The following is a 23,157-nucleotide window of genomic DNA, read 5'->3' on the forward strand; positions in this document are numbered from 1 at the left end:
TTAATGAGAGTAAAAATTACATCAGCAGTAAAACAACTTAGTTCTCAAGAGGCCAATAGGTCTAGAAAGCCAAGCTGTTTCTAGTTTCCAGGCCTTAGAAACATGCAACAAATGGAGGTCCCCAGGGGTCTTATGGCTGAGCTGCTCTGCCTTCTGGGGGAGCTTGCTGGTTGCACCTGCTGAACCTACCTGCTATCACTCCACTCACGTGGCTAAGAGCCGTGTGAAGGGGAGAACTATGGACAGGAGCCCTGGGGCCAGTGCTTCAGACTTTCTGGGTCAGAGGTGGGCCGTCCTTGTTGGAAAAGAAAACCACAGACCTGCCACTTCACTGTGAGGCCACCTGGACCAGATGGAGGTTTAATATTCTCCAGTTGAGTTGATAACACCCTCTGAGTCTCGGGGTGACAGCTACTTAGTTTGTTTTACTTTATTGCCAGCCCAGAGCTGAGAAGCTGGGAAGATTGGCTCCTTCTGGAACAGCCCTTGTCCCAGCCCCGTCGAACCCCTCCTCACTATCCGCTGAAGCATTTAAGCGTGTGTGTCAGTGTAGGAGTCCTGGTGACTGCTGTCCGGCAGCATGGCCTCAAAGCCCTGGGATGGCATGCAGCCCGCCTGTGAAAGCCAGTAACTTGCTGTGGACAATGAAGTCCCGGCTTTCCCAACTTGCTGAGGGCTCGATTTCTGTTTTTGTCCTCTCCCTTTGGTCTTAATTCTGATGAGTACATATCATACTTTGTCCAAGTGCTGGGGAGGGAGGGCAGGTGTTTGAGAGATGGAATAAGGTGAAATTCAGCACACGCACCTTGGGGGGCCTACTATGTGCTGGTCATTACAATAGATACACGATAGACTTTATTTCACATTACTCCCCTTTCCCCCACGTGAAGATGCTGAGGCTCAGGGTGTGAAGAAATGGGCCTTGGCCCATGCAGGTGCCAGGTGGAGCACTGTGGTTCTTGTCCAGGTCCCCCGGGGCCCAGAGCTCTATGTTCATTGGTCTAAGAGTGAATGGAGAAACAGTTTGCTGGGAGTGTTTGGACCAGTCTTTTTTAGGGCATATGCCTCGGCATAGAGCATATCTTTAGAATTTAGACATGGTAAATAGGTATTCCAGTTGGGAAAGTGCAGCCTGCTGATGTGTTTGATTTGACTAGCACAGTGTTAGAACAGGTAAACAAGAATGACTCAATTCTTTTTTTTTTTTTTAAAGATTTTATTTATTTATTTGACAGAGAGAGACACAACGAGAGAGGGAACACAAGCAGGGGGAGTGGGAGAGGGAGAAGCAGGCTTCCCGCGGAGCAGGGAGCCCGATGCGGGGCTCGATTCCAGGACCCTGGGATCATGACCTGAGCCGAAGGCAGTCGCTCAACCAACTGAGCCACCCAGGCGCCCCAAGAATGACTCAATTCTTTAGAGAGAGTGTGGGTTCCATGCACCTCCTTACTTCCCACGGGCCCAGACTCATCCCATTCATTCTTTTCTTTTGCTTGCCCAGCCTTTCAGGCTTCTGTTTTTGCTACATCTGTTTGGTGCTTCCTGATAAAAATGGCCCGTGACCAACTAGGTTGAAATGCACTGGATACTGTAACTGCTTAGAAGAATGTTACAGTGTGTCTTAGCATATTAAAATTCTGAAAAGTTCTGTAATTAAAAGAAAAAAAAAGATCACTGGTTTATTTTTTCTTAAACCAGAGTTTCCCCGAATTATTTTATTGCAAAGCGCCTTTTACCTCACAGGATACCTACATAACATCAAAGAACAAGGGTGTCTCAATAGAGCATCAGCTTTGGAATCTTGTTATCTCTTGTCATCTTGATTTGAAAGAATAAAAAATAAATTCCTAGACACAAAATCCAATAACTATAAAGTCTGACAAATCTGACAACATACAGATTAAAGTTCTTCTGTGCAGTGAAAGATATGGTAAACAAAGCTAAAAGACAAGCAGTAAACAATAGGACAAGCAAGAGGAAATTCTTCCAAATCGTGTTACTGCAAAGTGGTAAATTTTCTATGAAAACAGTATTTCCTTTGTAGGACTGACATAAGGTTTAACAAGATAATCTGTTAGGTGTTTGATGTCTGCCCCACTGAAAGTTCTCAGAGGATAGTCATAATTATTATTTATGTTAACTAGAAGCTCAGTTGTATATGGTTAGAAATAAGATTTTCTTTAAGAAATAAATTTTCAATATTTTTATTTTGATCTGATTACGAAAGGGTGATTGATACATGTTGACTATGGAACACTTAGAATATAAAGAAAAATAAAAAAGAAGAATTTTAAATGCATCCTTCCACTAGATGCTTAGGTATTATTTTCCAGCCACGTGGCTTATAACTCCTTCTGTAGTAGCCGTAGGTACTCCACTGCTTTGCAAAGGATGCTGTGATGCGGGGGACTGGGTGGGTCTCATACCTCTGAATGCATCAGTCAATTTACACAGAGGAGAGAAACCGGCCACCACAATGCACAGCTAGTACACTAACCCAGCTAGTGGTCAAAAACATGCCCACCATTGTTCACAAATTGGCCAGGGAGAGAAAATATGAATAACTCAGTCCAAGCTGTCCTTGCCGCCCACAAAACAATTCAAACACACCATCCATCTCCCAATAATGATTGAAGTTACCATTTAGCGGGTACCCAAAACATGCCTGGCTCTCTGTTGGATGGCTCATGCATGTGATTTTTAATTTTTCCAATCAAAATAGGTATTATTTTCCCTATTTTACAGTTAAGGACATTGAAACATCAGAGAGGTTAAGTGTTTGTCCAAAACCACATGGTTACTAGGAGTAAAACCAAAATTTGACAGCAGGTGTCTAACTTTGAAGTCTGTGATCATCAGATACATTACTGCCTCCTTGAAGATACAAGAAGTTGTGGCTCACTTTCGTCATCACAGAAGTGCATGCTAATGTTTCAGTGTGCATACGGAGTCTTGAACCTCTGCAGGAGTGCCCAGGATTCAGGGTCATTTTCCCTTGATTCCTCTCATGTTGCAAAGTATCCTTACCATGTGGAGTTGTTGGATGTGGGCATCCCTCATGTTGGTTTCACTTTCCACCTAGGTGGCGGCTTTGAAATATATCCCATCTGTCCTCCATGATGTGGAAACCGTCTTCGATGCAAAGTTACTCAGGTGAGAGCTCACCATGTACTTTCCTGGGCTCTGGTGGCAGGCGAGGGGTTCCGAGGGAGGGAGAGGAGGAGTGCTTTTGTGGGGGATTCTGCATGGGTACTCAGAGCTGGGGTGGGGAGGGCACATGGTTAGGAACTTGGTGTAGGGCTTCCATTGTCAGATTTTTGCATTCCGGTTTTATTTTGCCAGACTTTGGTGAAAACCAACATAAAATAAACATCCTTCTTTGATGACACGAATGATACAGAATGCAAACATGTGGGTTAAAGAGCTGATAGTTGGTATGAATGTTGCCATCTCTTTTGGGCTTGAAGTTTATTTTGGGGTCCCAGTCTGTGTCCTGTATGCACTGTAGAGAGCAACCTCCAGTCACTTACAGGAATAATAGAGAGATAGGCTCCCTTTTGCCTTCTTCTTTACCCCATTTCTCTCATGAGATGAACACATTAGTTTAAAGTAATTGTGCTGTTAGAATAGAGGCCTCTACACCAGATATGGCCTTTCCTTCTTTTTCCTAAATTCACTTAAGTTCCAAGATAACATATAGAAGATTTTATTTTTTTATTATTATTATTATTTTTAAAGATTTTATTTGTTTATTTGCTAGACAGAGAGAGTGACAGTACAAGCAGGGGGAGTGGCAGGCAGAGGGAGAAGCAGGCTCCCCACCGAGCAGGGAGCCTGATGTGGGACTCGATCCCAGGACCCTGGGATCATGACCTGAGCCGAAGGCAGATGCTTAACCGACTGAGCCACCCAGGCATCCCAATTTTAAAAACTTTTTCTATTGAGATGTTTTTAGATCCAGAGAAGAGTTGCAAAGATAGTATACATATGCCTTTCACCCAACTTCCCTTAATAAGTTCAAACTTTACTTAGCTATGGCAGTCATCAAAACCGAGATGTGAACATCACTGTAATTCTATTCACTGCACTCCAGACATGATTTGGATCTTGTCAGTGTTTTCACTCATGGCCTTTTTGTCTTCATACCAAGATTTCTGCTGGCTTCTTTTCATCCTGCTAGTCTCAAACTAAACGGTATCTTCTCAGAGGAGCTACCGCTGAATACTGTAAATCAATTCAGTTCCTCCCCAGCCCCTACACCATTACATTCTAATACAACTCCCTATTTCTTGTCTTCGTTGCATGTGTCCTCTCATACTGATTTGTTTGCCTCTGTGTTGCGTGCCGACCTCCATGAGAATCTAAGTTCCTTGCCGACTGGGACCACGTCTGTTCCTATTGCATCCCCACTGTTGTGCACATTGCCTGTCACACATCAAATAGATGCTTAACAAGTACTTGAAGGAATGAATGAACACAATGAGCTGATTTTGGAAAGCTTGACAGGGGCTATAATTCTGTTTCAGTGGCGTTTTTATGTTCACTCTATCGGGGAAGAACTATCTCCTTTATCATGTCCCAAACTGCTTCTAACCCACAATTTTTCATAGCTTTTTTTTTTTTTTTTTAAATTAAGGACCCTTTTGATCTTAAGACTTATAAGGCATTACTAACTATAAAACATTAGTAAATAAAGTGGTATGGTAACAAAGTCAGAACTTGGTTTCAAATCTTTGTTTTTTGAGCCCCCTAGCTGTGCAACCTTGGGAAAGCTAGTTAACCTTTCTGAACCTTAGTTTTTCCACTTGTAAATTGGGATAAGTATTGTAGCTACCTCATAGAGTCATGAGGTTTAGATGACATAACAGACGTAAAGTGCCAAGCATGTGTCTGATACACAAAAGGGCTCAGGGTTATTGGTATTATTTTCAAGTTTTCACATCTCTTTGGATGCTATTAGGAGTCAACACTAACACCAACTACACAAAGGCTTATTATGCATCTGATGCTTTGCCAGGATTTGGTGGGGGGGGGGGGCGGCAAGGGAGCAAGTTGTATGTCATTTCTGCCTCCACAGGGCTGGCAGTCTGGGCATGGATTGTAAGTGCCAGGATGTGGGAAGCACTGATTTAACTGGCCCTCTGTACTCCTGTTTTTCCTGCCCTCAGCCAACTCCTATATGAGTTCTACACCTGCATCCCCCCTGTGAAACTCCAGAAGCAGAAAGTCCAATCCATGAATGAGATAGTCCAGAGCAACCTCTTTAAGAAGCAAGGTGAGTGCCAAGCATCCTGGCGGGGTGGGTGGTGCCAGAAACCACACAATGTACTTCACGTGCTCAGTAGGCCAGAACAGCCCTCTGGTGACTCAAATGTTGCTTCTGCAGTAACTCCCTTGGTCTGAATAAATGTGAAAAGTAAAAAGTGGCTGACAGCTTCAGCTATCAGAATCTAAACTGATTTTAAGAAGCTTAGGTTGCATTGTTTGCTCCTCCTGAGAGAGTTTAATGAGGTGGTAAATTTGGAGTCCTACACTTCAGGTCATTCTGCTGTGAGGTTTTTCCCCTACATGGTTTATATGTACATACATGTCTTCGACCTGAGCAGAAGTAGGTGAAGTTTCTTTTGGTAGAAAGAACGTGTCACAGAGAAGTTCTCAAAGTTTCTAAAGTGAAAGAATAAATTAGAGAGCTAATGCAGATTCCCATGACCCATCTCAGAGATTCTGATTGAGTAGGAATTTGGATCCATGTTGATTCATTACCTTTCAAAAGTAATTTACATTTTTCAAAATGAAAACAAAACAAACCCCTCTCTAATTCCTACTTCTGCTCAAGTTGAAGACATGTATGTACCCCAAACTGATCTCTGATAACCACCAGTCCCCTGACCAGGGCCCACTGCTAAGAGCCTTGGGGTGCCCTGTTTTTGAGGTTGGTGAGCTAGGTGGCCACACCTCTGGATATGGCCAGGCAGGATTAAAAGTCAGTATTCATCATCTACCTCATCTCCAGCAACACTTGACATTTGCAGCATCACACCTATCTGTGAGGGTGAAAAAAAATGACTTTTGAGGGTCAGCACTGTTTTCTTTATACTAAGGCCAACACTTCCCAATTTTTAATTTCTCTGTGTCTACACCGGTGTCAGTGATAAAATGAGAAGCAAACTGTGCAAGAAACAAGAGGTCTTAGAAAGCAGGGGATCAGTCATCACCCAACTGAGATTTATTCAGAGAGCTAGGCTTGAATATTTATGTAAATTGTCTGGAAATCACAGAAATATTCAGGAACCACTTCACTGTAAATATTCTTTTTCCCCAATGCCTGGTTAACACGGTGCATCCAAAATTGCTGTCTGAATTCCTATCCCTGGAGTTAAGGATAGGAGAAGGGCACACGAAGCAAAGTGTTCTGGTGATTTTATACTCATGTCTATGGCTTCCTGACCATTCAGACAGATGTGTGCCAACAGATTAATGCAATAAATATATGGTTTGTTTGTGCAAGGTGGTTTGTTGCAAGGTGATCAGAAACTAATCCTGGTAAGTCTTTTTGCGTTTCTTGTATACTGGGTTTTAAAAAGTGAGCGTTCTGTGGTTTTCACGTTCTGCCTTCCTCAGAATGAATTGCCCTCACTCTGAAGGCTTTGACATATGCCTGCCCCTTCCTGCCCCGGCAGTTTCTTCCCGGATTCCAGGTGGCGTCCCTGTAGAGATGAATCGGGTCCCACCCCAGGGAGGTGGCAAGGGTGACTTCAGCTGCATATGGTGCTGCACCCCACAGGCAGCAGAGGGTGGGGCTACTTGGCTCGCCTTCATTGTTCAGACTCACCGTCGTTGTCATTGTCAGGTGACCGGCTTAGCATGAGGCCAGATGGAGTGCTAGCACCATCCTGGATGGGGCAGGTGCTGTCCATTCCAGGCTGCTGGAAGTCAGAGTAGTTCCTTTACTGGAGTCACATCTCCTGGGCTGGTGATGGCCCCTGAGAGGGAGCATAATCCCAGAGCAGGCTGGACAGCTGCTGCTCACCAGTCCTGCTGTGTCTCTGAGTTTCTGATTCAGTAAAAACCCTCCAATTAATATTAACAGACAGAAGGCCAGCCCCTGTGTTGTACACAGTTAGACATGAAATGCAAAATTCTTACCTTTAAACACTTACAGAGACTAGAAATAAGTGAACAGAGAACTCTTTGGGACCCCTTTTAAAGGGGAGGCAATATAAAATTAGTCTATCCATCCTTGGTTCGCATGTAAAAGCAGTATGTATTAAAGGTAATTCCTCCCCCACGATTGATTTGCTAAGTGAACCCTCTTCCCAAAATAACCCCAAAGGGAAACTTCAGCTCATACCCCTTCTTAAGTGTTCAGGTTCCAAATGAATAAAATCTGAATCCACGTGTGCTTACTGGGTGTCACTGGCTCCTGGGTGAGTGTCTCCTTTATACCCTTAAATAAGGTGAGTTTGATTCCTTGGCCAAGTTTGAGCTGTAATGAAGTCCCTCCTGTTGTTCTCCCTGTGAAGTGTCCTGTGCCTTAGGGATGGGATTTGCTTTGAGCCTGCACTCATTTAACTGCCAGATGTGCAAATTGTCTGGAGTATTGTCGGTGACATTAGCTTGTACTCACAGCCTTAAACATTTGTACTGACATCAAGCAGAGGGGCCAGAAGGCTTTTAGGCACTTTCTGAAATGTTGGCAGACTATCCTATTGGCCTATCTTCAGGAGGATCCTATGGAGAAGGGGGTGAGAGAAGGTTTACCGGTTAATGGCACTGTTCTTGTATCTCACTAGGCCTGGGTTGAATTCCTGGTTCGTCTTCTTATCAGCTGTGTGACCATCGGCAATTTACTTAAGCTTTCTGATCCTTAGTAAGCTCATCTGTAAAATGGAAAAATAATAACAATATCTATCTTAAAAGGCTGTTGTGTGGGCTAATGAGGTGAATAATGCTTTTAAAATGCTTATGATGTCATAATGTCCTATACTAAGTGGTAGCTGTTATTATTGGTGGTGTGGCTATTATTTCTTCTGCTCCTTTCATTTTCCTAGCTTCTGTTCTGACCTTCTAATTCTTTGCAGTAAGGGGGTCCCTTCATGTTTGACAGTTGCATGTAGCCCTAAGCCAAGCTTCCTTGTTTTCCTGGAAGCTACATGTATATCCTCAACCTCTGAGAAACACAAGACTTAATCAATAACAGGGCCTTGGCTTGTATGTGCTTCCCACTCTGGTTTTGAATGGTTTTGTCCAACCTTAATTTCATTTCTCCATAGTTTTGCAAAGGGCCCATGCTATGTAAGCCTACAAGAAGTGGAGGTCAGGGCAAGATGTTTGTGCTTTCTTGTTTTATTGTTTATCTTGCTGTAGGCCTCAACATAGTTAAATAGTTTGGAACAATTGCCAATCATCCTTTATGATGGTTTGTTCCATGGGGCTCTTTTAATACACACACACACTTTACCCCTTTTTTTCTTTCATGGAAGCAATTAGTCTCAACTTTTACTAGACCTGTGATCTTGAGTAAATTACTTAATCCTTGTAAATCTCAGTTTCCTCATCTGTGAAGTGGGAATAACCACAAAATGTGTCTCATTGGGTTGTCAGGGGCATAATATGGCTTTTTAGCCTCTGGAGTGAGAGGGTTAAAAGAGTCTCAAACAGCCAAGGTCGCATAGGGAATGGCTCACCTAGTGTGAATGACTTCAGGGTTCAGGGAGAGGAGAACTAAGAAATCTGTGGAGACTAATTTGCTGTCTTCTCCAAGTCAAGCTCAGACTTGCCTTCTGGTGGTGATGGGAGAAAGGAATAGATGTGCCCTGAGAAAGCTTTGAGGGGAGTCTAAGAGAAAAGCAAACCTTATGCGCCTTTGGAACAGATTTGTCCCTATGAGAACCTAATCTCTAAGTAATGTGTCTTTTTAGTCTGATGCTAATCAGATGAACCATCTGGTTCAGTGTAAACTGCTTTAGGATCCACATTGCTCGCTTTTCTCAACTTCCAAAACAAACAGAGGAGGAGTAGAGGGAGAGATGGAGACAGAGACCCAGAGAGAAAAACAGAGAGAAACAGAGACAGAAAGAGAGACAGAAGGAAAGAAAGACCCAGAAAGGGATCCAGAGAGACAGAGACAGAGTCCTGACAGAGATTTGGAAGTTCTTCCAGTGTTTATTTTCAGCTAGTGGGTTTTTCTTTGGAAACTGTATTGAGAAGCTGTTCTGTGAGTACAAAGCACCCAGCTTTTCTTTTATCAGGATGTAATTTCCTTCTTTCCCCCTCCTCTTATCTGTTGCCCACAGTATGTGGAGCTGCGGGGACCTCAGTTCACTGTGGGGGATAGGGGCACAGATGGCTGTGCCCAGTACCATAGGGTGTTTATCTTTGCTAATCAGCACATCACTGCAGCACTGGCCTGGGAATAGAGGAAAGTCCTCTCACTCTGCAGTTATTACTTTGCTTGGTAAACTTATGTAACATCTCTGAGCCTCCAGGATTCCACATCTGAAGAATGTGAATAGGAATGTTGCCATGAGGATATGGACTTTTGATTCAGGTAATTCTTGTTTCTGATCCTGCCCTGGTCACTTAGTAGCTGTGTTCCTTTGAACAAGTAACCTCTCTGAACCTTGGTTCCTTTAGCTACAAAAATGGGATAATGTATGTAAAACAACCAGCAGACAAGTAACCTCTCTGAACCTTGGTTCCTTTAGCTACAAAAATGGGATAATGTATGTAAAACGACCAGCAGACAAGTGACCTCTCTGAACCTTGGTTCCTTTAGCTACAAAAATGGGATAATGTATGTAAAACAACCAGCAGAGTACTTGACACACTCGCTACTTATTTAAAAGCACCTGTTGTGACTAGTGTATAACAATAATAGCCAAAGAATAATAATGACATCAATAGCATCTTAGAGAGAGAGAGAGAGAGAGACTTATATTTATTAAATGTCAACTATGCATTAGGTGTTATATAGGACACGAACATGTATTAAATTCTCACAACAACCCAATATCACAGGTATTATTATTCCCATGATATAGATGGAGAAACTAAGGTCTGGAAAGTCAAGTAACTTTCATCCTAATGAGGTCAAATATTACACAGTGTATTAGGGTCTTCATGTATTGGGCTATGTGACGCTGGGGTAAGACATACATCCCCAAATCTCAGTGGTCTAGCCATGTGGAGGTTTAGTTCTCTCTTTCACAAAGTCTGAGGAGGGCTCTGTGCCTTTTGTCCCTTCTGAAGCTATTCCAGCTGGTACCATGGCTTCCAGGCAGAAGGAAAGAAAGGGAGGGAGGATGGATAGCCACACTTGTTAACTGCCACAGCCTGAAAGTGACACCCACCACGTCCATTCACAGTCCCTTGGCCAGAACCCAACACAAGTTTCCAACCCAGCTGCAAGGGAATCTGGAAGTGAAGGGATGCACATGGAACATTTGATGAGTGCCGCCTCTGCTATTCACAGGTAGTAGGTGTTAGAGCTGGATTCGGAACACAAGTCATTTGAGTATCAAAACTCATCTTCCTTCTCCTATACCATGCTTTATTCTCAGAATGAATAAAAAGGAGACAATAGTGCTTATTTTCTTGTTGAAAGTGCTTCCTTCATCATATTAGAAAAAGTGCCTCCCTATACCTCCCAAGGGAATTTTTTTCTTCCATCTTCCACTCCTTGTCCCTGTTTCAAATGCTGGACAACTGTCTGACAGCTGTGCCCAGGGACCTTTGCCTGGGCGGGAGATGGGACTCTTGATGTCAGTAGTAGCCATGCTGCTGCAGCTTTTCAGAGCAAGCTGTGGTGTTAGTGGGCCACCTGGAGCTTGGGGTGTCCACATCAGGCTGGGCTCTGAGACTGTTCAGAAGGAAAAGGCAGTAAGGGAACGAGTCCTCTTCCTTCCAGGACATGCACTAGTCTTGTGGCGGGCTTCTCGTCTCTCCTGACATTATACACAACCTTCCACAATTCTTCTCTTTGCAAATATTGCCTAGAAGGCATTCTCTCTCCCCAAGGCCTTCCCCTACCCCCAGCCACTAACCAGTAGCTCCTACTCATCCTTTTAAGACCCAAACCTGATGTCTGCAGTAAGTAGGCATTTCAGCCCCATCCATTCAGCATTTACTCTGTTTCTACTATAGGTGGGGCCTGGGAGGTAGTGGGGATGCAACTGTTGCAAGTTTGCGAATTTCTGCACCAAGTGCAAAGATGATAAAGCTTCTAGTTTTTGTTTTTGTTTTTTTTTAAAGATTTTATTTATTTATTTGACAGAGAGAGAGCGAGAGAGGGAACACAAACAGGGGGAGTAGGAGAGGGAGAAGCAGGCTTCCCGCTGAGCGCGGGGAGCCCGATGTGGGGCTTGATCCCAAGACCCTGGGATCATGACCTGAGCCTAAGGCAGACACTTAACGACTGAGCCACCCAGGCGCCCCTCTTTGTTGGCTTTTAGTCTAATCTTTTTGAGTCTTTCCTTTACTTTGTACTGTGGCAACTTAAAATTTTCATTTAATGGTAACTTGTGGCTTCAGATGTAACCAGTCTTTCAGATTCAAAATAGTCCCCTCCCTCTTTCCAATGTTGCATCTGGCACAGTGTCCCAGGAACCAAATTAGGTAAGGAAAGAAAAACTCAGCTTTTGGCTTTCCCCACAACCTCTCCAAAATGGTTCTCTTTAGGACTTTGACTCAAGAGGAAATTTTGGGGCACACATGTCTGTGGCTGTAGGTCTCAATCTCAAGCAGAGGGGCCACTAGCCTTCCCCTCTGTCACATCTTCTTCCTTTCTGAGGAAGCCTTCCCCACCTCTTTCCCCAGGGGTTATAAAAATGGGATGGCTGCCAGGGTACCTGACCAAAAGGGAAAGGTGGGACAGTAGAGAGTTCAGTACGATCAGAATATTATCCTCAGTTCGCAAAGGGGATAAAACAAGGCATAGACCCTCTGTGAGGGAGATTTCTCAAACCTTAGGTGCACCTGGGGAGCTTATTAAAATTGCAGATTCCTGGACCCTATGCCAAAGATTCTGACCCTGAAGATGGTGGGAGGGCAAATGATATGTGTGGTATCAGCCCTCCAAGTGGATTCTGATAAAGATGGCCCTCTGGCTGACGCCTCTGGAGTTGGAAGCACAATGCCAGGAGCTTGAGTGGGGGAAAAGAGAGCAGTGTGGGCAGCGAGAAGTGGCTCCCACAGTGCGTAGTGTAGACTTGCATCTCCATACTTGACCTCCGTGCTCTTATTTGTCTGTTCATGGAACTGTCTGTGCTGATGGAATGGACTCCTTATGAATAAGGGCTATGATTTATTTCTTTATGTGCCTACTCTGCTTAGAATTTCACTGATGCCAGCTTTCAGAAACTGGTCTTTGGAACTTGGCAGTAATGCAATTAAATGGCCAGAGTTGCTTACAAAGGGGGAAAGGAGAGGAAGGACTTTGTACAGAACTGGAAGCATCACAGTATAGTTGATTCATAATACACCTCATCATTGGTCCACACAATCCCTACTTTTCTTTATTTACATATTCAGTTATCGTTAACAATAAATTAAACATTCAGGCACTCACTACCCAAAACAAAAACTAGAAACTTAAATCAGTTACATGTGACCATGTGGCTCTGTCTTTCTCTACCTAAGGTGACCACATTCTTGAATCTTCCTTAGTCATTCCTCTGCTTTCCTTTTTATGCAGTTTTATTGCATCTCTGTATATCCCTAGTGCTTTGGTTATTTTATCTTTATAAAAAGGGTATTGAACTGTGAGTAACTTGGCGGGAGTGGGGGGAAACTTACTTTATTTTCACTTAATATTATACTAAGATTCATCCATATTACAGGTTGCTCGAGTTCCTTGTTTTGACGACTGTGGAAGGTTCCATTGTGTGAATAAACCATATAATTTTAAGCACTTGGGCTATTTCAGTATTTCTCTATTGTAAGCATTGCTGCTAAGAACATTCTTGTACATGCTTCTTGTTGCAAATGTCCAAGAGTCTCTTTTGTGTTTACAACTACTAGAAGATTTGCTTGGTCGTAAGGGACCAAATGCTTGACTTCAGAAGATGGTGATAAACTGTTTTCCAAAGGTGGTTGCACCAGTTTACATTCCCATCAGTAATTCATGAGGGATCCTGTAGATCCACATTCTTTTAACACTGGGTATTATCCCACTTCTTAAGTTTTACCAAAGATGGAGGTGTAAGGTAAGTCTTCCCTGTCTTGGGTTGCATTTCCTTGATCACCAATGATGATGAAAATCCTTTCTTATGTTTCTTTGCCACTTGTGTTTCATGCCTGTGATATATCTGCCCATGTCTTTTGTTCATTTTTCTGTTGGGTTGGTTATATTTCTCTTACTGGTTTACAGGATATTTTATGCATTCTTCATACTCATCTTTTGCTGACCTTACATATTATGGATATCTTCTCTCATTTATACACTCATAACTTATCTTCATTTACTTAAGATATAATTTCTTAACAGAAGTTCTTTTAATATCAATTTGCTGATCATTTTAATAGTCAAATCTTATGTCTTGTTTAAGAAATCTTTCTCAATCCCAAAGCCTAAAAGATTTTCATTTGAATTTTTACTAAGAATTTTATAATTTTACTTTTGATACAGAAGTTTGTAATCAATCTACAGAACTTACGTTTTATATATGGTGTGAGGTAGGAGTCTGATTTTATCTTTTTTGCCATTTAGCCATACACTGTTCTCAGTTTCAAGTGTGGGACAGTCTATTTTCCCCATCTTGGTGTCATTTTGTATTTCAAGGACATTACCTTTCCCTGCGGACTTGAGGGCAGGGAGGCCTGCTGGAGCCTGTATTCAATCCCTGGTCCACAATGTGCAATTCCTCTGTGCTATTATTACTAGTTGAGGGTGGAAGGGTCAGAAGGGCCAGAAGGGTCAGGCCTCTTTTTCTGTAGGCAAGCCCCAAATCAGGCTCCTGTGTTATGTCGGCTTCCTGTGTTATGTGGCAAGACATAGTATTTCTCTAGGCTTGGACCTTCTCAGTTATGAAAGAAATGAGATGGTTTCTTCGAATGATCATTTATCTTAAGCAAAAAATTGCTTGGGTCCATAAGGTGGTTTCTTTATGTATCTGATTTAAAAAAAAAAAAAAAGCACTGAACTAAGAGTAAGGAGACCTGAATAATAGCAACAACAGTAATATGAACAGTAGGAACTGCAGGTGACATTTATTGAGTGCTTCTTAAGCACCAGGCACTTTGCTACACACTAATGTTCATTATCTCATTTATTGCATAGTTGTGTGGCCTTGGCCAAGCCATTTAACCTCTGTGGAGCAACTATACAATCATGACATTGCACAAGATTTTCCAGAGCTCTAGCAACATGAAAACCTATGATTTAAAAAATTATTCTCTGATTCACAATGATAATATTGCTGAGTCTTTCAAAGATTGTTTCATGCCTAAAAATCCCTTCTCCTATATATTGCCCCCAATGCTTTAAAATATCCTGCCTGAGCTGGGAGCAAGGAATGAAGCCATTTTATAGAAGGTCAAACAGATGAAGGAAAACCATGATGCCCTCAAGGTCACGTAGCCAGGCTCGAACCCTGGTAAAGGTAAAAGGATTTATGTACCAGAGCCAACTTATTTTCTTCAAGAAAGAGCTGTTGAGTTTTGAGTACCTAAGTTTTTTTTTTTCATCAGAACACTTGGAGACATCAGAGATCTTCAAATAGGGGTTTGCCCCTCCCACCTACAGGGTTACAAAGCCACATCTAGTTCCAAAATGTCCCTTCCGCACTTGGAGATCTGAGAAGTGGCTGTCCCTCACATCTCTTCCCTTTTCAGTGTGACTGATCGCAGAATTCAATCTCAGGGAGAAACCCTCAGATCTACAATCAGAGAAGACAGTGATTTAATAAGCTGCAGAACAAACCCAGGAGACATTTGGTAAAGTGTCCTTTTTTTTGGCTGAAGTGAAAAGAGACTGACATACAATCAAAGAAAAGAATCCCTCTTGAACCTCCCCAAATACTTAGAATAGTAGCTTTTAATGGCATTATGAAGTATGATTTAATTGTGGGGGAATCCCAGATTACCTCTTTAATGACAACCCAAATCAACTCTTCTGTAATTAAAAAAAAAAAAGTACCTCATTAAAATTAGAGAACTGCAAGATCAGGCTGTTTCTGTGCCTTTCAATCCATGACCCATGGGGTTCTTTCCCAGTTCTGGAGTGATTCTTTATATGAGAGGAAACATACACAATGAGAGAATTTCTGTAAATCTTTACAAATTTATATGTTGACTCCAAAATTGTTTTGTTTGTTTTCATTGTGGAATTACAGTCATGGATGGTTTAAATTATAGTGAGGCAGGGTTTTAGGACATTCTGAGGCTTTTATGAGGACCTGTTTTAAGTTTGATTTTGCTGATTTTTCCCCCACAACATCTTCCTAGAATAGAAGGAAGTTTCCTTAAGACCACAATACAGCTGAATTGAAAAACAGCTGCAGATTCATTTCAATTCAAGTGATATTTATTGAAAATCTAAAAATGTAGCTAGCACTATGCTATGGGGAGTATGAAAGAAAGATAGTCATAAATAATTTTATGGCCACCATTTATTTAACCATTATATTGTGCCAGACACCATGCTAAGTTTTTTCACCCATTATCGTGTTATCATGACCTCCCTGTAAAGTATAGGTATTAATATCCCCATTTTACAGGTGAGGAAACTAAAAGTTAGAGAGGCTGAGAAACTTGTCAACAGTCATAGACTAATAGCATATCAGGACCAGGATTCCAGTTGGGGTCTGTCTGATTCCCAAGTGTACTCTCTGAGCTGCTGTGCAATATGGCATTTAAACAAAAGGGTTTCTGTCCCCCTGGGGAGCTTACAGTTGGGAGAGAAAAGATTTACCCCAGAGGTCTTCAAACTTGAGCCCACACATGAAGGTAATAGAAATAAAGATGCAGGTGCATCTGGGTCGCTCAGTCATTTGAGCATTGGACTCTTGATTTTGGCTCAGGTCATGATCTCGTGGGTCTTGGGATGGAGCCCTGCATGGAGCCCTGTGCTCAGTGGGTAGTCTGCTTAAGATTCTTTTTCTCTCCCTCTGCCCCTCCCCCCACTTGTGAGTGCGCTGTCTCTGTCTCTCTCTCACATAAATGAATAAATAAATCTTTAAAACAAAAGAAATGAAGATGCAGAGTAATAGTTATTATGCCTTTTAATAAAATAACCTTACCAATATATATTTTAATAATAATATAATCTTCAGTTATATTTTAAAAATTTTTTTTAAGATTTTATTTATTTACTTGAGAGAGAGAGACAGATAGTGACAGAGATAGCAAGAGAGCACAAGCAGGGGGAGAGGCAAAGGGAGAGGGAGAAGCAGGCTCCCCGTGGAGCACGGAGCCCAATGTGGGGCTCGATCCCAGGACCCTGGGATCATGACTTGAGCTGAAGGCAGATGCTTAAACGAACTGAGCCACCCAGGCGCCCCCAGTTATATTTTTTATAACACATTTTCTTCTTACCTATGAAACATGTGAGAACTTTCTTTACTTTGTAAAGAAATGTGATTCCTTTTATTTTTTCCTAAAACACAGTGCCATTAGGTCAGTCAGTCATTTTCCACCTTTGACAGAGACAAGTGTACAGAGAAGTATTTCTCTACCACTAAGAAAGCAGGGTGAGGATGATCAGCTGAAACTCAGCTCATGGTGGGGAGGCTACAGGGAATGGTGAGGACCAGGAGGGGAAGTCCATGCCATGGGTATAGAGGACAGCTGTGAATCAGTACCAACTCTTCGTTGCCACGTCAATATGTGGACTCAATGCTACCTGATCTTCCCCTCTTTGGAGAGAAGTTCCACAAATGTGTTTTTATGTGAAGCCTGCTGATATATTTTTTAAGCAATATGCAGGCCAAACAAAGCCTGCATATGGACCCAGGACAGCAAGCCTCTGGTGTAAATTTATGATTTATGGATTTAAAATAATTTATAGGGTTTGAATCAGTCTATTACAGATTTATAGGGTTACTTACAAATAACCCTGCATATGACTGTTACCAGAATTTGGTGAAAACTGTGCTTTTGGGGACAGGTTTATGGAGGAGGTAGGTGAATGTGGTATAGGCCCTCTGGAGAACAGACTCTGGGGCAACCCTGTAGTGTCAGAGGAGGAACCCTGTCTCACTGGAGACCCCCAACTTTCAAGTCTCAGAACTCGGGGTTCATCCTTGCCTGACACACTCCCTTGCTAATGGGGTCTCCGACCAGACCACATCATAAGCTTCCCAAGTGTACTCTCTGAGCTGCTGGCATATTCCTGGGAATGCTGGTCCAGGGTTGGAAAAATGACATTTATTATTTATAGAAAGTAGTATTATCAAAATATTGTGTTCTTGTAGAACTTTGGAAATATATAAAAGCATCTATGAGCTCATAATTTAGAGGTAACCATTGCTTATTCTTCCTGTTTTTCCTACAATATATTTTAAATAATTGGGATAATGCTTTACCAGGTTTGTAATCTGCTTCTTTCACTGAGGGTATTTTCCCATGTCATTTTTAAGGACCTCATAGGACTCTGTTGTATAGATGGGCTATAACTGATTGCACTATTTTCCTATTTAGGGACATTTGGGTTCATTTAATTTAATGTTAGAAAAACTTGCTAGAATTCATAGCCTTGATAGACAAATCTTTGTCCTCTGTGCTCATTATTTCTTCACTGTTAGACATGAATCTCACTCAGGTTTCCCAATGCTTGTCGAGGATCATGACTCTCCCTTCTTCTTCCCCTACACACACAGGCGCGCATGCACACACACGCACACTCACACACACTGTCATATGCAGGATTTTGTTTCCTCCTTATGTGATAGACTCAGCAGAAAGCAGACCATATTGTCCTCAGCGAAGAGGTGGAGTGGTATGATCCAATTTGGGAAGGGCATGTTATTACAACTCCACTGTCATCCTTGATAGTAGGGGGTGTGTCTGTGTGTGGATATTCTCTGCAGTACCAGGCACTTAAATGCAGCCACATTGAGAGCCCTCATTAGCCTCAGGCAGCCAAAGTGGATTTGCTGAGTGTGACACCCTCCAGGCTGGAGCGACTGCCCAAGTGGAACCAGACACTGGAGCAAAGGGGGAAGCCAATTATTCAAAGGCAAATAAGGCTCTAATTATGGTTTCAGCTAACAAGGATAAAATTGTTTGAGGAGAGACATCCCATTTTTGAAGTAAGCACAACACAGGACCATCATTCAGAACAAGGGCTTGGATCTAGTCCTGACTTTGCTGTCTTCACCAGGACACTTCACATCTAGGAGCATCAGACTCCTCATCTGCCAAATGGGAACAGCATAGGATGCTTATGTCATGGGTTTATTGTGAGCATCATGGGTGGCCGTGCCTGTGAGAGGCGTAATGGGGTCTGGTACTTAGGATGGGCTCACAAATGGAGCACCGCTGTCATCATTAGTGGCTATTACTAGTATTACTGTTATTGTAATCATCTAATAGTGGAACAGAATATGAAATCGAAACTCAGGAGACCTGCGTTCTCAGCTTTGCAGTTTTCTATTTGTTCCAACTTAGAAGTGAATGACTCTCTAAGTTTATTTTCCTCATCTCTCAAATGACAAGCTTGGATTAGGGGTTATATCAGGTGTCTCACTCCGATGTTTGTGGACCCACCTGTGCTGAGAGCTATACATCATTCTCTTCACAGAGCCTCACGTCAGCCCTACTCATAGAGGCTATTATTCTTTTCCTTTTCTGCACACACAGGAAGCTGGGATCCAACCCCCGCTCCTAATTTCCATGCTACCCTGAATTGTCTGCATGTCCCCAGCATACAGATTTGTTAGCTGCACTCAAGGTTTTTGAAATGTCTGAGATGGTGATGAGACTCAGGACTGTGCTCACACTGCTACCTTCCCTCTTTTACCCAATCCCTCCAAAAACAGTAGATGCAAAAGTCCAGAAGGAGACTCCTGTCAGACTTTGGGGGCAGCTCCTGATACCTCAGCTCTATTTAACATAAATGAAATTGATAAACACTTGTTCTCCTTGGCTGGTGGGTTGTTTTGAGAGTTACCTAAAGGACTGTTTATGCATGTGTGTGTTAAAGAATTGAGCCCACTAGGTAGATCAAATATCTGAGCTGGAAGGGACATTAGCCATCAGCTGCCCAGAGGTGGTCAAATTTAGCAATTCAGAGAAGATGGGAAGAAGAAGTTTCACCCTTGCATGGATAGCAAGCAGACCTACTTCCCTTGCTTCTACCAGAGTAGCACTCTCTCCCTCTCCCTCCCTACCTCCCTCTCTCTCCTCTCCCTCCTCTCTCCCCCTCTCTCTAGACATCCAAGACAATTTGGTTTAAACAAAGAAGTCTAGGTCTAAAGAATTCTCTGAAAAATTGATCTGTTTCTGATGAGGGGTGTTGATAGTGGGGAGGCTGTGGGGGGGGGCAGGGGATCTATGGGAACTCTGTACTTTCTGTTCAGTGTTGCTGTGAGCTTAAAACTGCTCTAAAAAATGTCTATGTTAAAAATGTTAAAAATCCAGTGACCATACACACAGAAACACAAATTGAGCTGCCCCTCCTGTCATCCCTTCTGCAGAGGAAGGGGAAAAGGCCCTTAAAGATTAAGTGGCTCCAAGGAGGCCAGTTAGCTGCCCATGCACAAATTGTTATTGGAAGTGTGACTCAAGTGTGGTGGGGTCCTCTCTCTTTCTGGTTCAAGGGCACATGTCCGTGCCTTAGGCACGGAGGGAATTTATTTCATCGTTCATGCCCATGGTAGGCCAGTGGTTGGTGAATGCATCTGCTGTTGCTGTGTGTCAGGGATCCCTGCAGCAAACCCCTGTGAGCCAGCTGCGGTGATGATTTCCCAGGGCTGCCTCAGGAGGAACTCACAAGGTGATTAGGTGGTGCTTCAGGCCCACACTGTGCCCACCCTGCAGTCCACCAGCCCCCAGCTCTTCACGTCTGACCATCTCCCTGTCTGCGTCTCCGTCTCAGTCATTGCCTGACCTCCCACTTCGTCCCCACATCTTCCCTGTGCAGCCCCGTCCTTAAATTGCTGCCTTCCCCCTGTCCTGGAGCAAAACCTGGCCCCTTGCCCCTTGCCCCTTGGTCCCTTCTTAAGCCTGCATCAGCCATTAACTGATTCTGAGTGAGACTCTCCTCCGCCCATGCCCTCTAGTTCCAGGATGTGGGGTAAGTGTGGCAGTTGACCACAGGCTTCAGAGAGAGAATGGGTGGGCTGTAGGAATTCATCCCATGTCATATTCCCTGCCAGAGGGAGCTACAGCCACTTTTCTTTCTGGGTCATCTAAGAAATAGGCATGGTGAGCATTGTTTTTTGTTTTTGTTTTTGTTTTTCAGAAACACAACACAGTCTTATTTCCTTTGGAGGAAGCATATTTCCTCTACTGATTTGGCTTTGGCCTCAATCCTTTTGGATTAGCCAATCCTGCCATTTTTGTGCTAAGTAGCATCCGCAATTTCCACCCATCTTAAGCCCATTTTATCCTCCGTGTTGCCGCTCTACTCTGGCCAAAATTGGCTCCGTTACCCAGGAGGGACAGGGTCAGCTCTGATTCGACTGTAAATTTTAAGCATCCCTCCCCTCCATAATGAAAGTGTGTTGTTTTTTAAAAAAATGTGTGTTGGGTCCTTCTAACACACCTCCCCCCAGTGAACTCTTTGCAGGCTCCTCAAGACAGTGGGGAAGTTGTTAAGTCCTCCTCCTGTGAGGGTGAGCTAAAAGAAGTTGGCAGCCGGTAGAGAAGCTCTGGCCCCCTTGTGCCGGCAGCTTCTGGCCACAGAGGCCGTTCCTCCTAGCTTGCATTTGGTTTATCAAAAATCAAACAAATGCAGTGAGAATCCACGTATTATGGATGTGGGGAGGCTCTGATTCTTTTGATGCTTCTCTGAGGCATCTCCTGAATTTGCACCTTCTTGCGTTCAGGTAAAGAGTGTTTTCTCTGTATTCCAAGTAACTGGCATTGAGTAGGTCCTCATCCCATGATTGAGTAGGATGAAGAAACAATTATCTTAATTGAAAGATAGATAACATAGTCTGTTTGGAGAAATACTGTACTAAGAATAGGAAGATTTGATCTCTAGTCCCGTAAAGCTACTAACAAGCTGTGTGACTTTGGACAAACCACTTACCCTCTCTGGGCTCCATTCCTCATGTGTATCATCAGAGATTTGGATCTCTAAGATTGTGTCCATCTGTGTCAGTAAGTCTGTATTGCCAGAAGAGCATAGAAAAAGAGGCAGCAACTTCAAGTACAATTAAAACTGCTTGAAAAGCATTTGTTATCTTGGGGTTTTTGAGGGTACTAATGTCGGCTTGACATGAAAGACACTGAAGGACTCATTGTGTTCAGAGGTATCCTGGCTAGTGTATTGTTCACAGGCCTTGGCTGAATCCACAGTCTGTCATTAAGAGGTTTGTTCAGGGCTGGGTCTGTGTTTCCTGGCTTGGGGGACTGCACCAGTTTTCTGAGCACTTGGAGAGGGGGTAACAGTCAGAACCCCCATTTGCAGGTGGATTTTTCTCTTCATGCATATATTTCCACAGGTCTCAATAAATTGGTTTTCATCAGCCTTGCCCCTCCCTGCCAGTGTCCCAGATTTGCCAGAACCTATGTGTGTAATGAGATGCTTGGTTTGGTTTGGTTTGGTTTGGTTTATAGGGATTCTGGGCTCCCCTCTGGTTGCAGCTGCAGGTTTTTAAATCAATTACAGCCTAGGTAGCAAGAGGTTCAGTACAGCACTCTGCTGTCTGTTCAACGCTTGTGCCAAGAAATCAAGAGGTCCCAGTCACCTCTTAGGAAAATCTGTGGTGTTTCAGGGGCCTACGGTGAGTTGCAAATCTTGATGGATGGTGGGACCAGTCTGCAAACAGCAGAATGGCTTATACTGTGGGTTCAGCAGGAAAAGAAGAAAATAATTCTCTAAGCATAAGATGTGTTACTCCCTCATCCTAGTTCATCAGGAGATCTTAGCCACACAAATCAAGAGACAGACCTTGGGATTTGTGGAAGAGAGCAGGAGAGATGGCAGTCTTGTGGCTCTGATGCCTGGCTCCTTCCGTGTGGCCAGGCTTTTTGCAGCGTTTTGCTCCCCCGCCCTACCTTTCTCCCTCTCTTGCCAACGTAGGGGAGAACACTGGGTAGCCCTCCCTAGTTTCTGTCCCCTGGTTGGTCCTGGAGAAAGGGGACCTCCTCAGGATGCACTGCTGCATCGTTGCAGATCTCCAGCCACTTCTTTCTATGCCCAAGGGTCAGAAATGGGGGGTACAGAGAGAGGACGAGTGCTGCCTTGGAGCAAATCCAGTCCATTCCACAACTACTTAGGGCTCTAGTTCTCAGCTGTATCCAGTCCCATCCTGCCCACTCTAGCCTAGGGGAGAACATCCACCCCTGTGGCTCAGTGCCATCATGATGTCCACGACCCCCAACCTTAATCTGTAGTTCAAGACTTTGCTTTCATCTCAAGACCCATATCTTTAACTGCCTCTCTGGCATCTCAAATTCTGTACAGGGGAGGCGAAGAGAAGCATTTAGTACAGGGTTTTCAAATCAATAAATGTTTATTGATTCTCTGCTATACACAAAGCATTGAGAAGCCATTTAGAAAATACAAACTTGGCAAAAATGTGGTGATGTCCTCAAGGAGCTTGCCTTCATTTGCAAAATGAGGCACTCTTCATTAAAATGCAGGATGAATGTTCTGTAGTAGAGCTATAAGCAAAGTGCCATGGGACTGCAGAGGAGAGAGCTAGATGATTCAGTCTTTCTTCTTTACAACATCAAAAATGTTTTTTAAGAAAACAAAACAAAAGAAATACCAAAGAGCTTCAGAACTGTAAATAGCCTTTCTCGGGAACCCTCTTACACTGTTGGTAGGAATGCAAGCTGGTGCAGCCACTCTGGAAAACAGTATGGAGGTTCTTCAAGAAGTTGAAAATAGAGCTACCCTATGACCCAGCAATTGTACTACTGGGTATTTACCCCAAAGATACAAATGTAGTGATCTGAAGGGGCACATGCACCCCAATGTTTATAGCAGCAATGTCCACAATAGCCAAACTATGGAAAGAGCTTAGATGTCCATCAATAGATGAA

The 23,157-nt window shown here is 43.3% G+C and overlaps 1 protein-coding gene across 3 annotated transcripts in view; it reads left to right on the top strand.

Moving 5' to 3' along the window:
- The window catches only part of DOCK2 (dedicator of cytokinesis 2), a 404,152-nt gene that overhangs the window by 105,607 nt on the left and 275,388 nt on the right, over nt 1–23,157 (top strand). For all 3 annotated transcript variants that reach the window (XR_013445613.1, XM_036079463.2, XM_036079461.2), the window contains exons 24-25: nt 3,083–3,153; nt 5,169–5,275. Coding sequence is in view for 2 of the 3 variants with exons in the window: in XM_036079463.2 (XP_035935356.1) it covers nt 3,083–3,153; nt 5,169–5,275 (178 nt within the window). In the remaining variant the exon portion in view is untranslated. The remainder of the gene's footprint in view (nt 1–3,082; nt 3,154–5,168; nt 5,276–23,157) is intronic.

This window comes from Halichoerus grypus, chromosome 2 (genome assembly GCF_964656455.1).
Source record: "Halichoerus grypus chromosome 2, mHalGry1.hap1.1, whole genome shotgun sequence".
In the NCBI taxonomy this organism is placed as follows: domain Eukaryota; kingdom Metazoa; phylum Chordata; class Mammalia; order Carnivora; family Phocidae; genus Halichoerus; species Halichoerus grypus.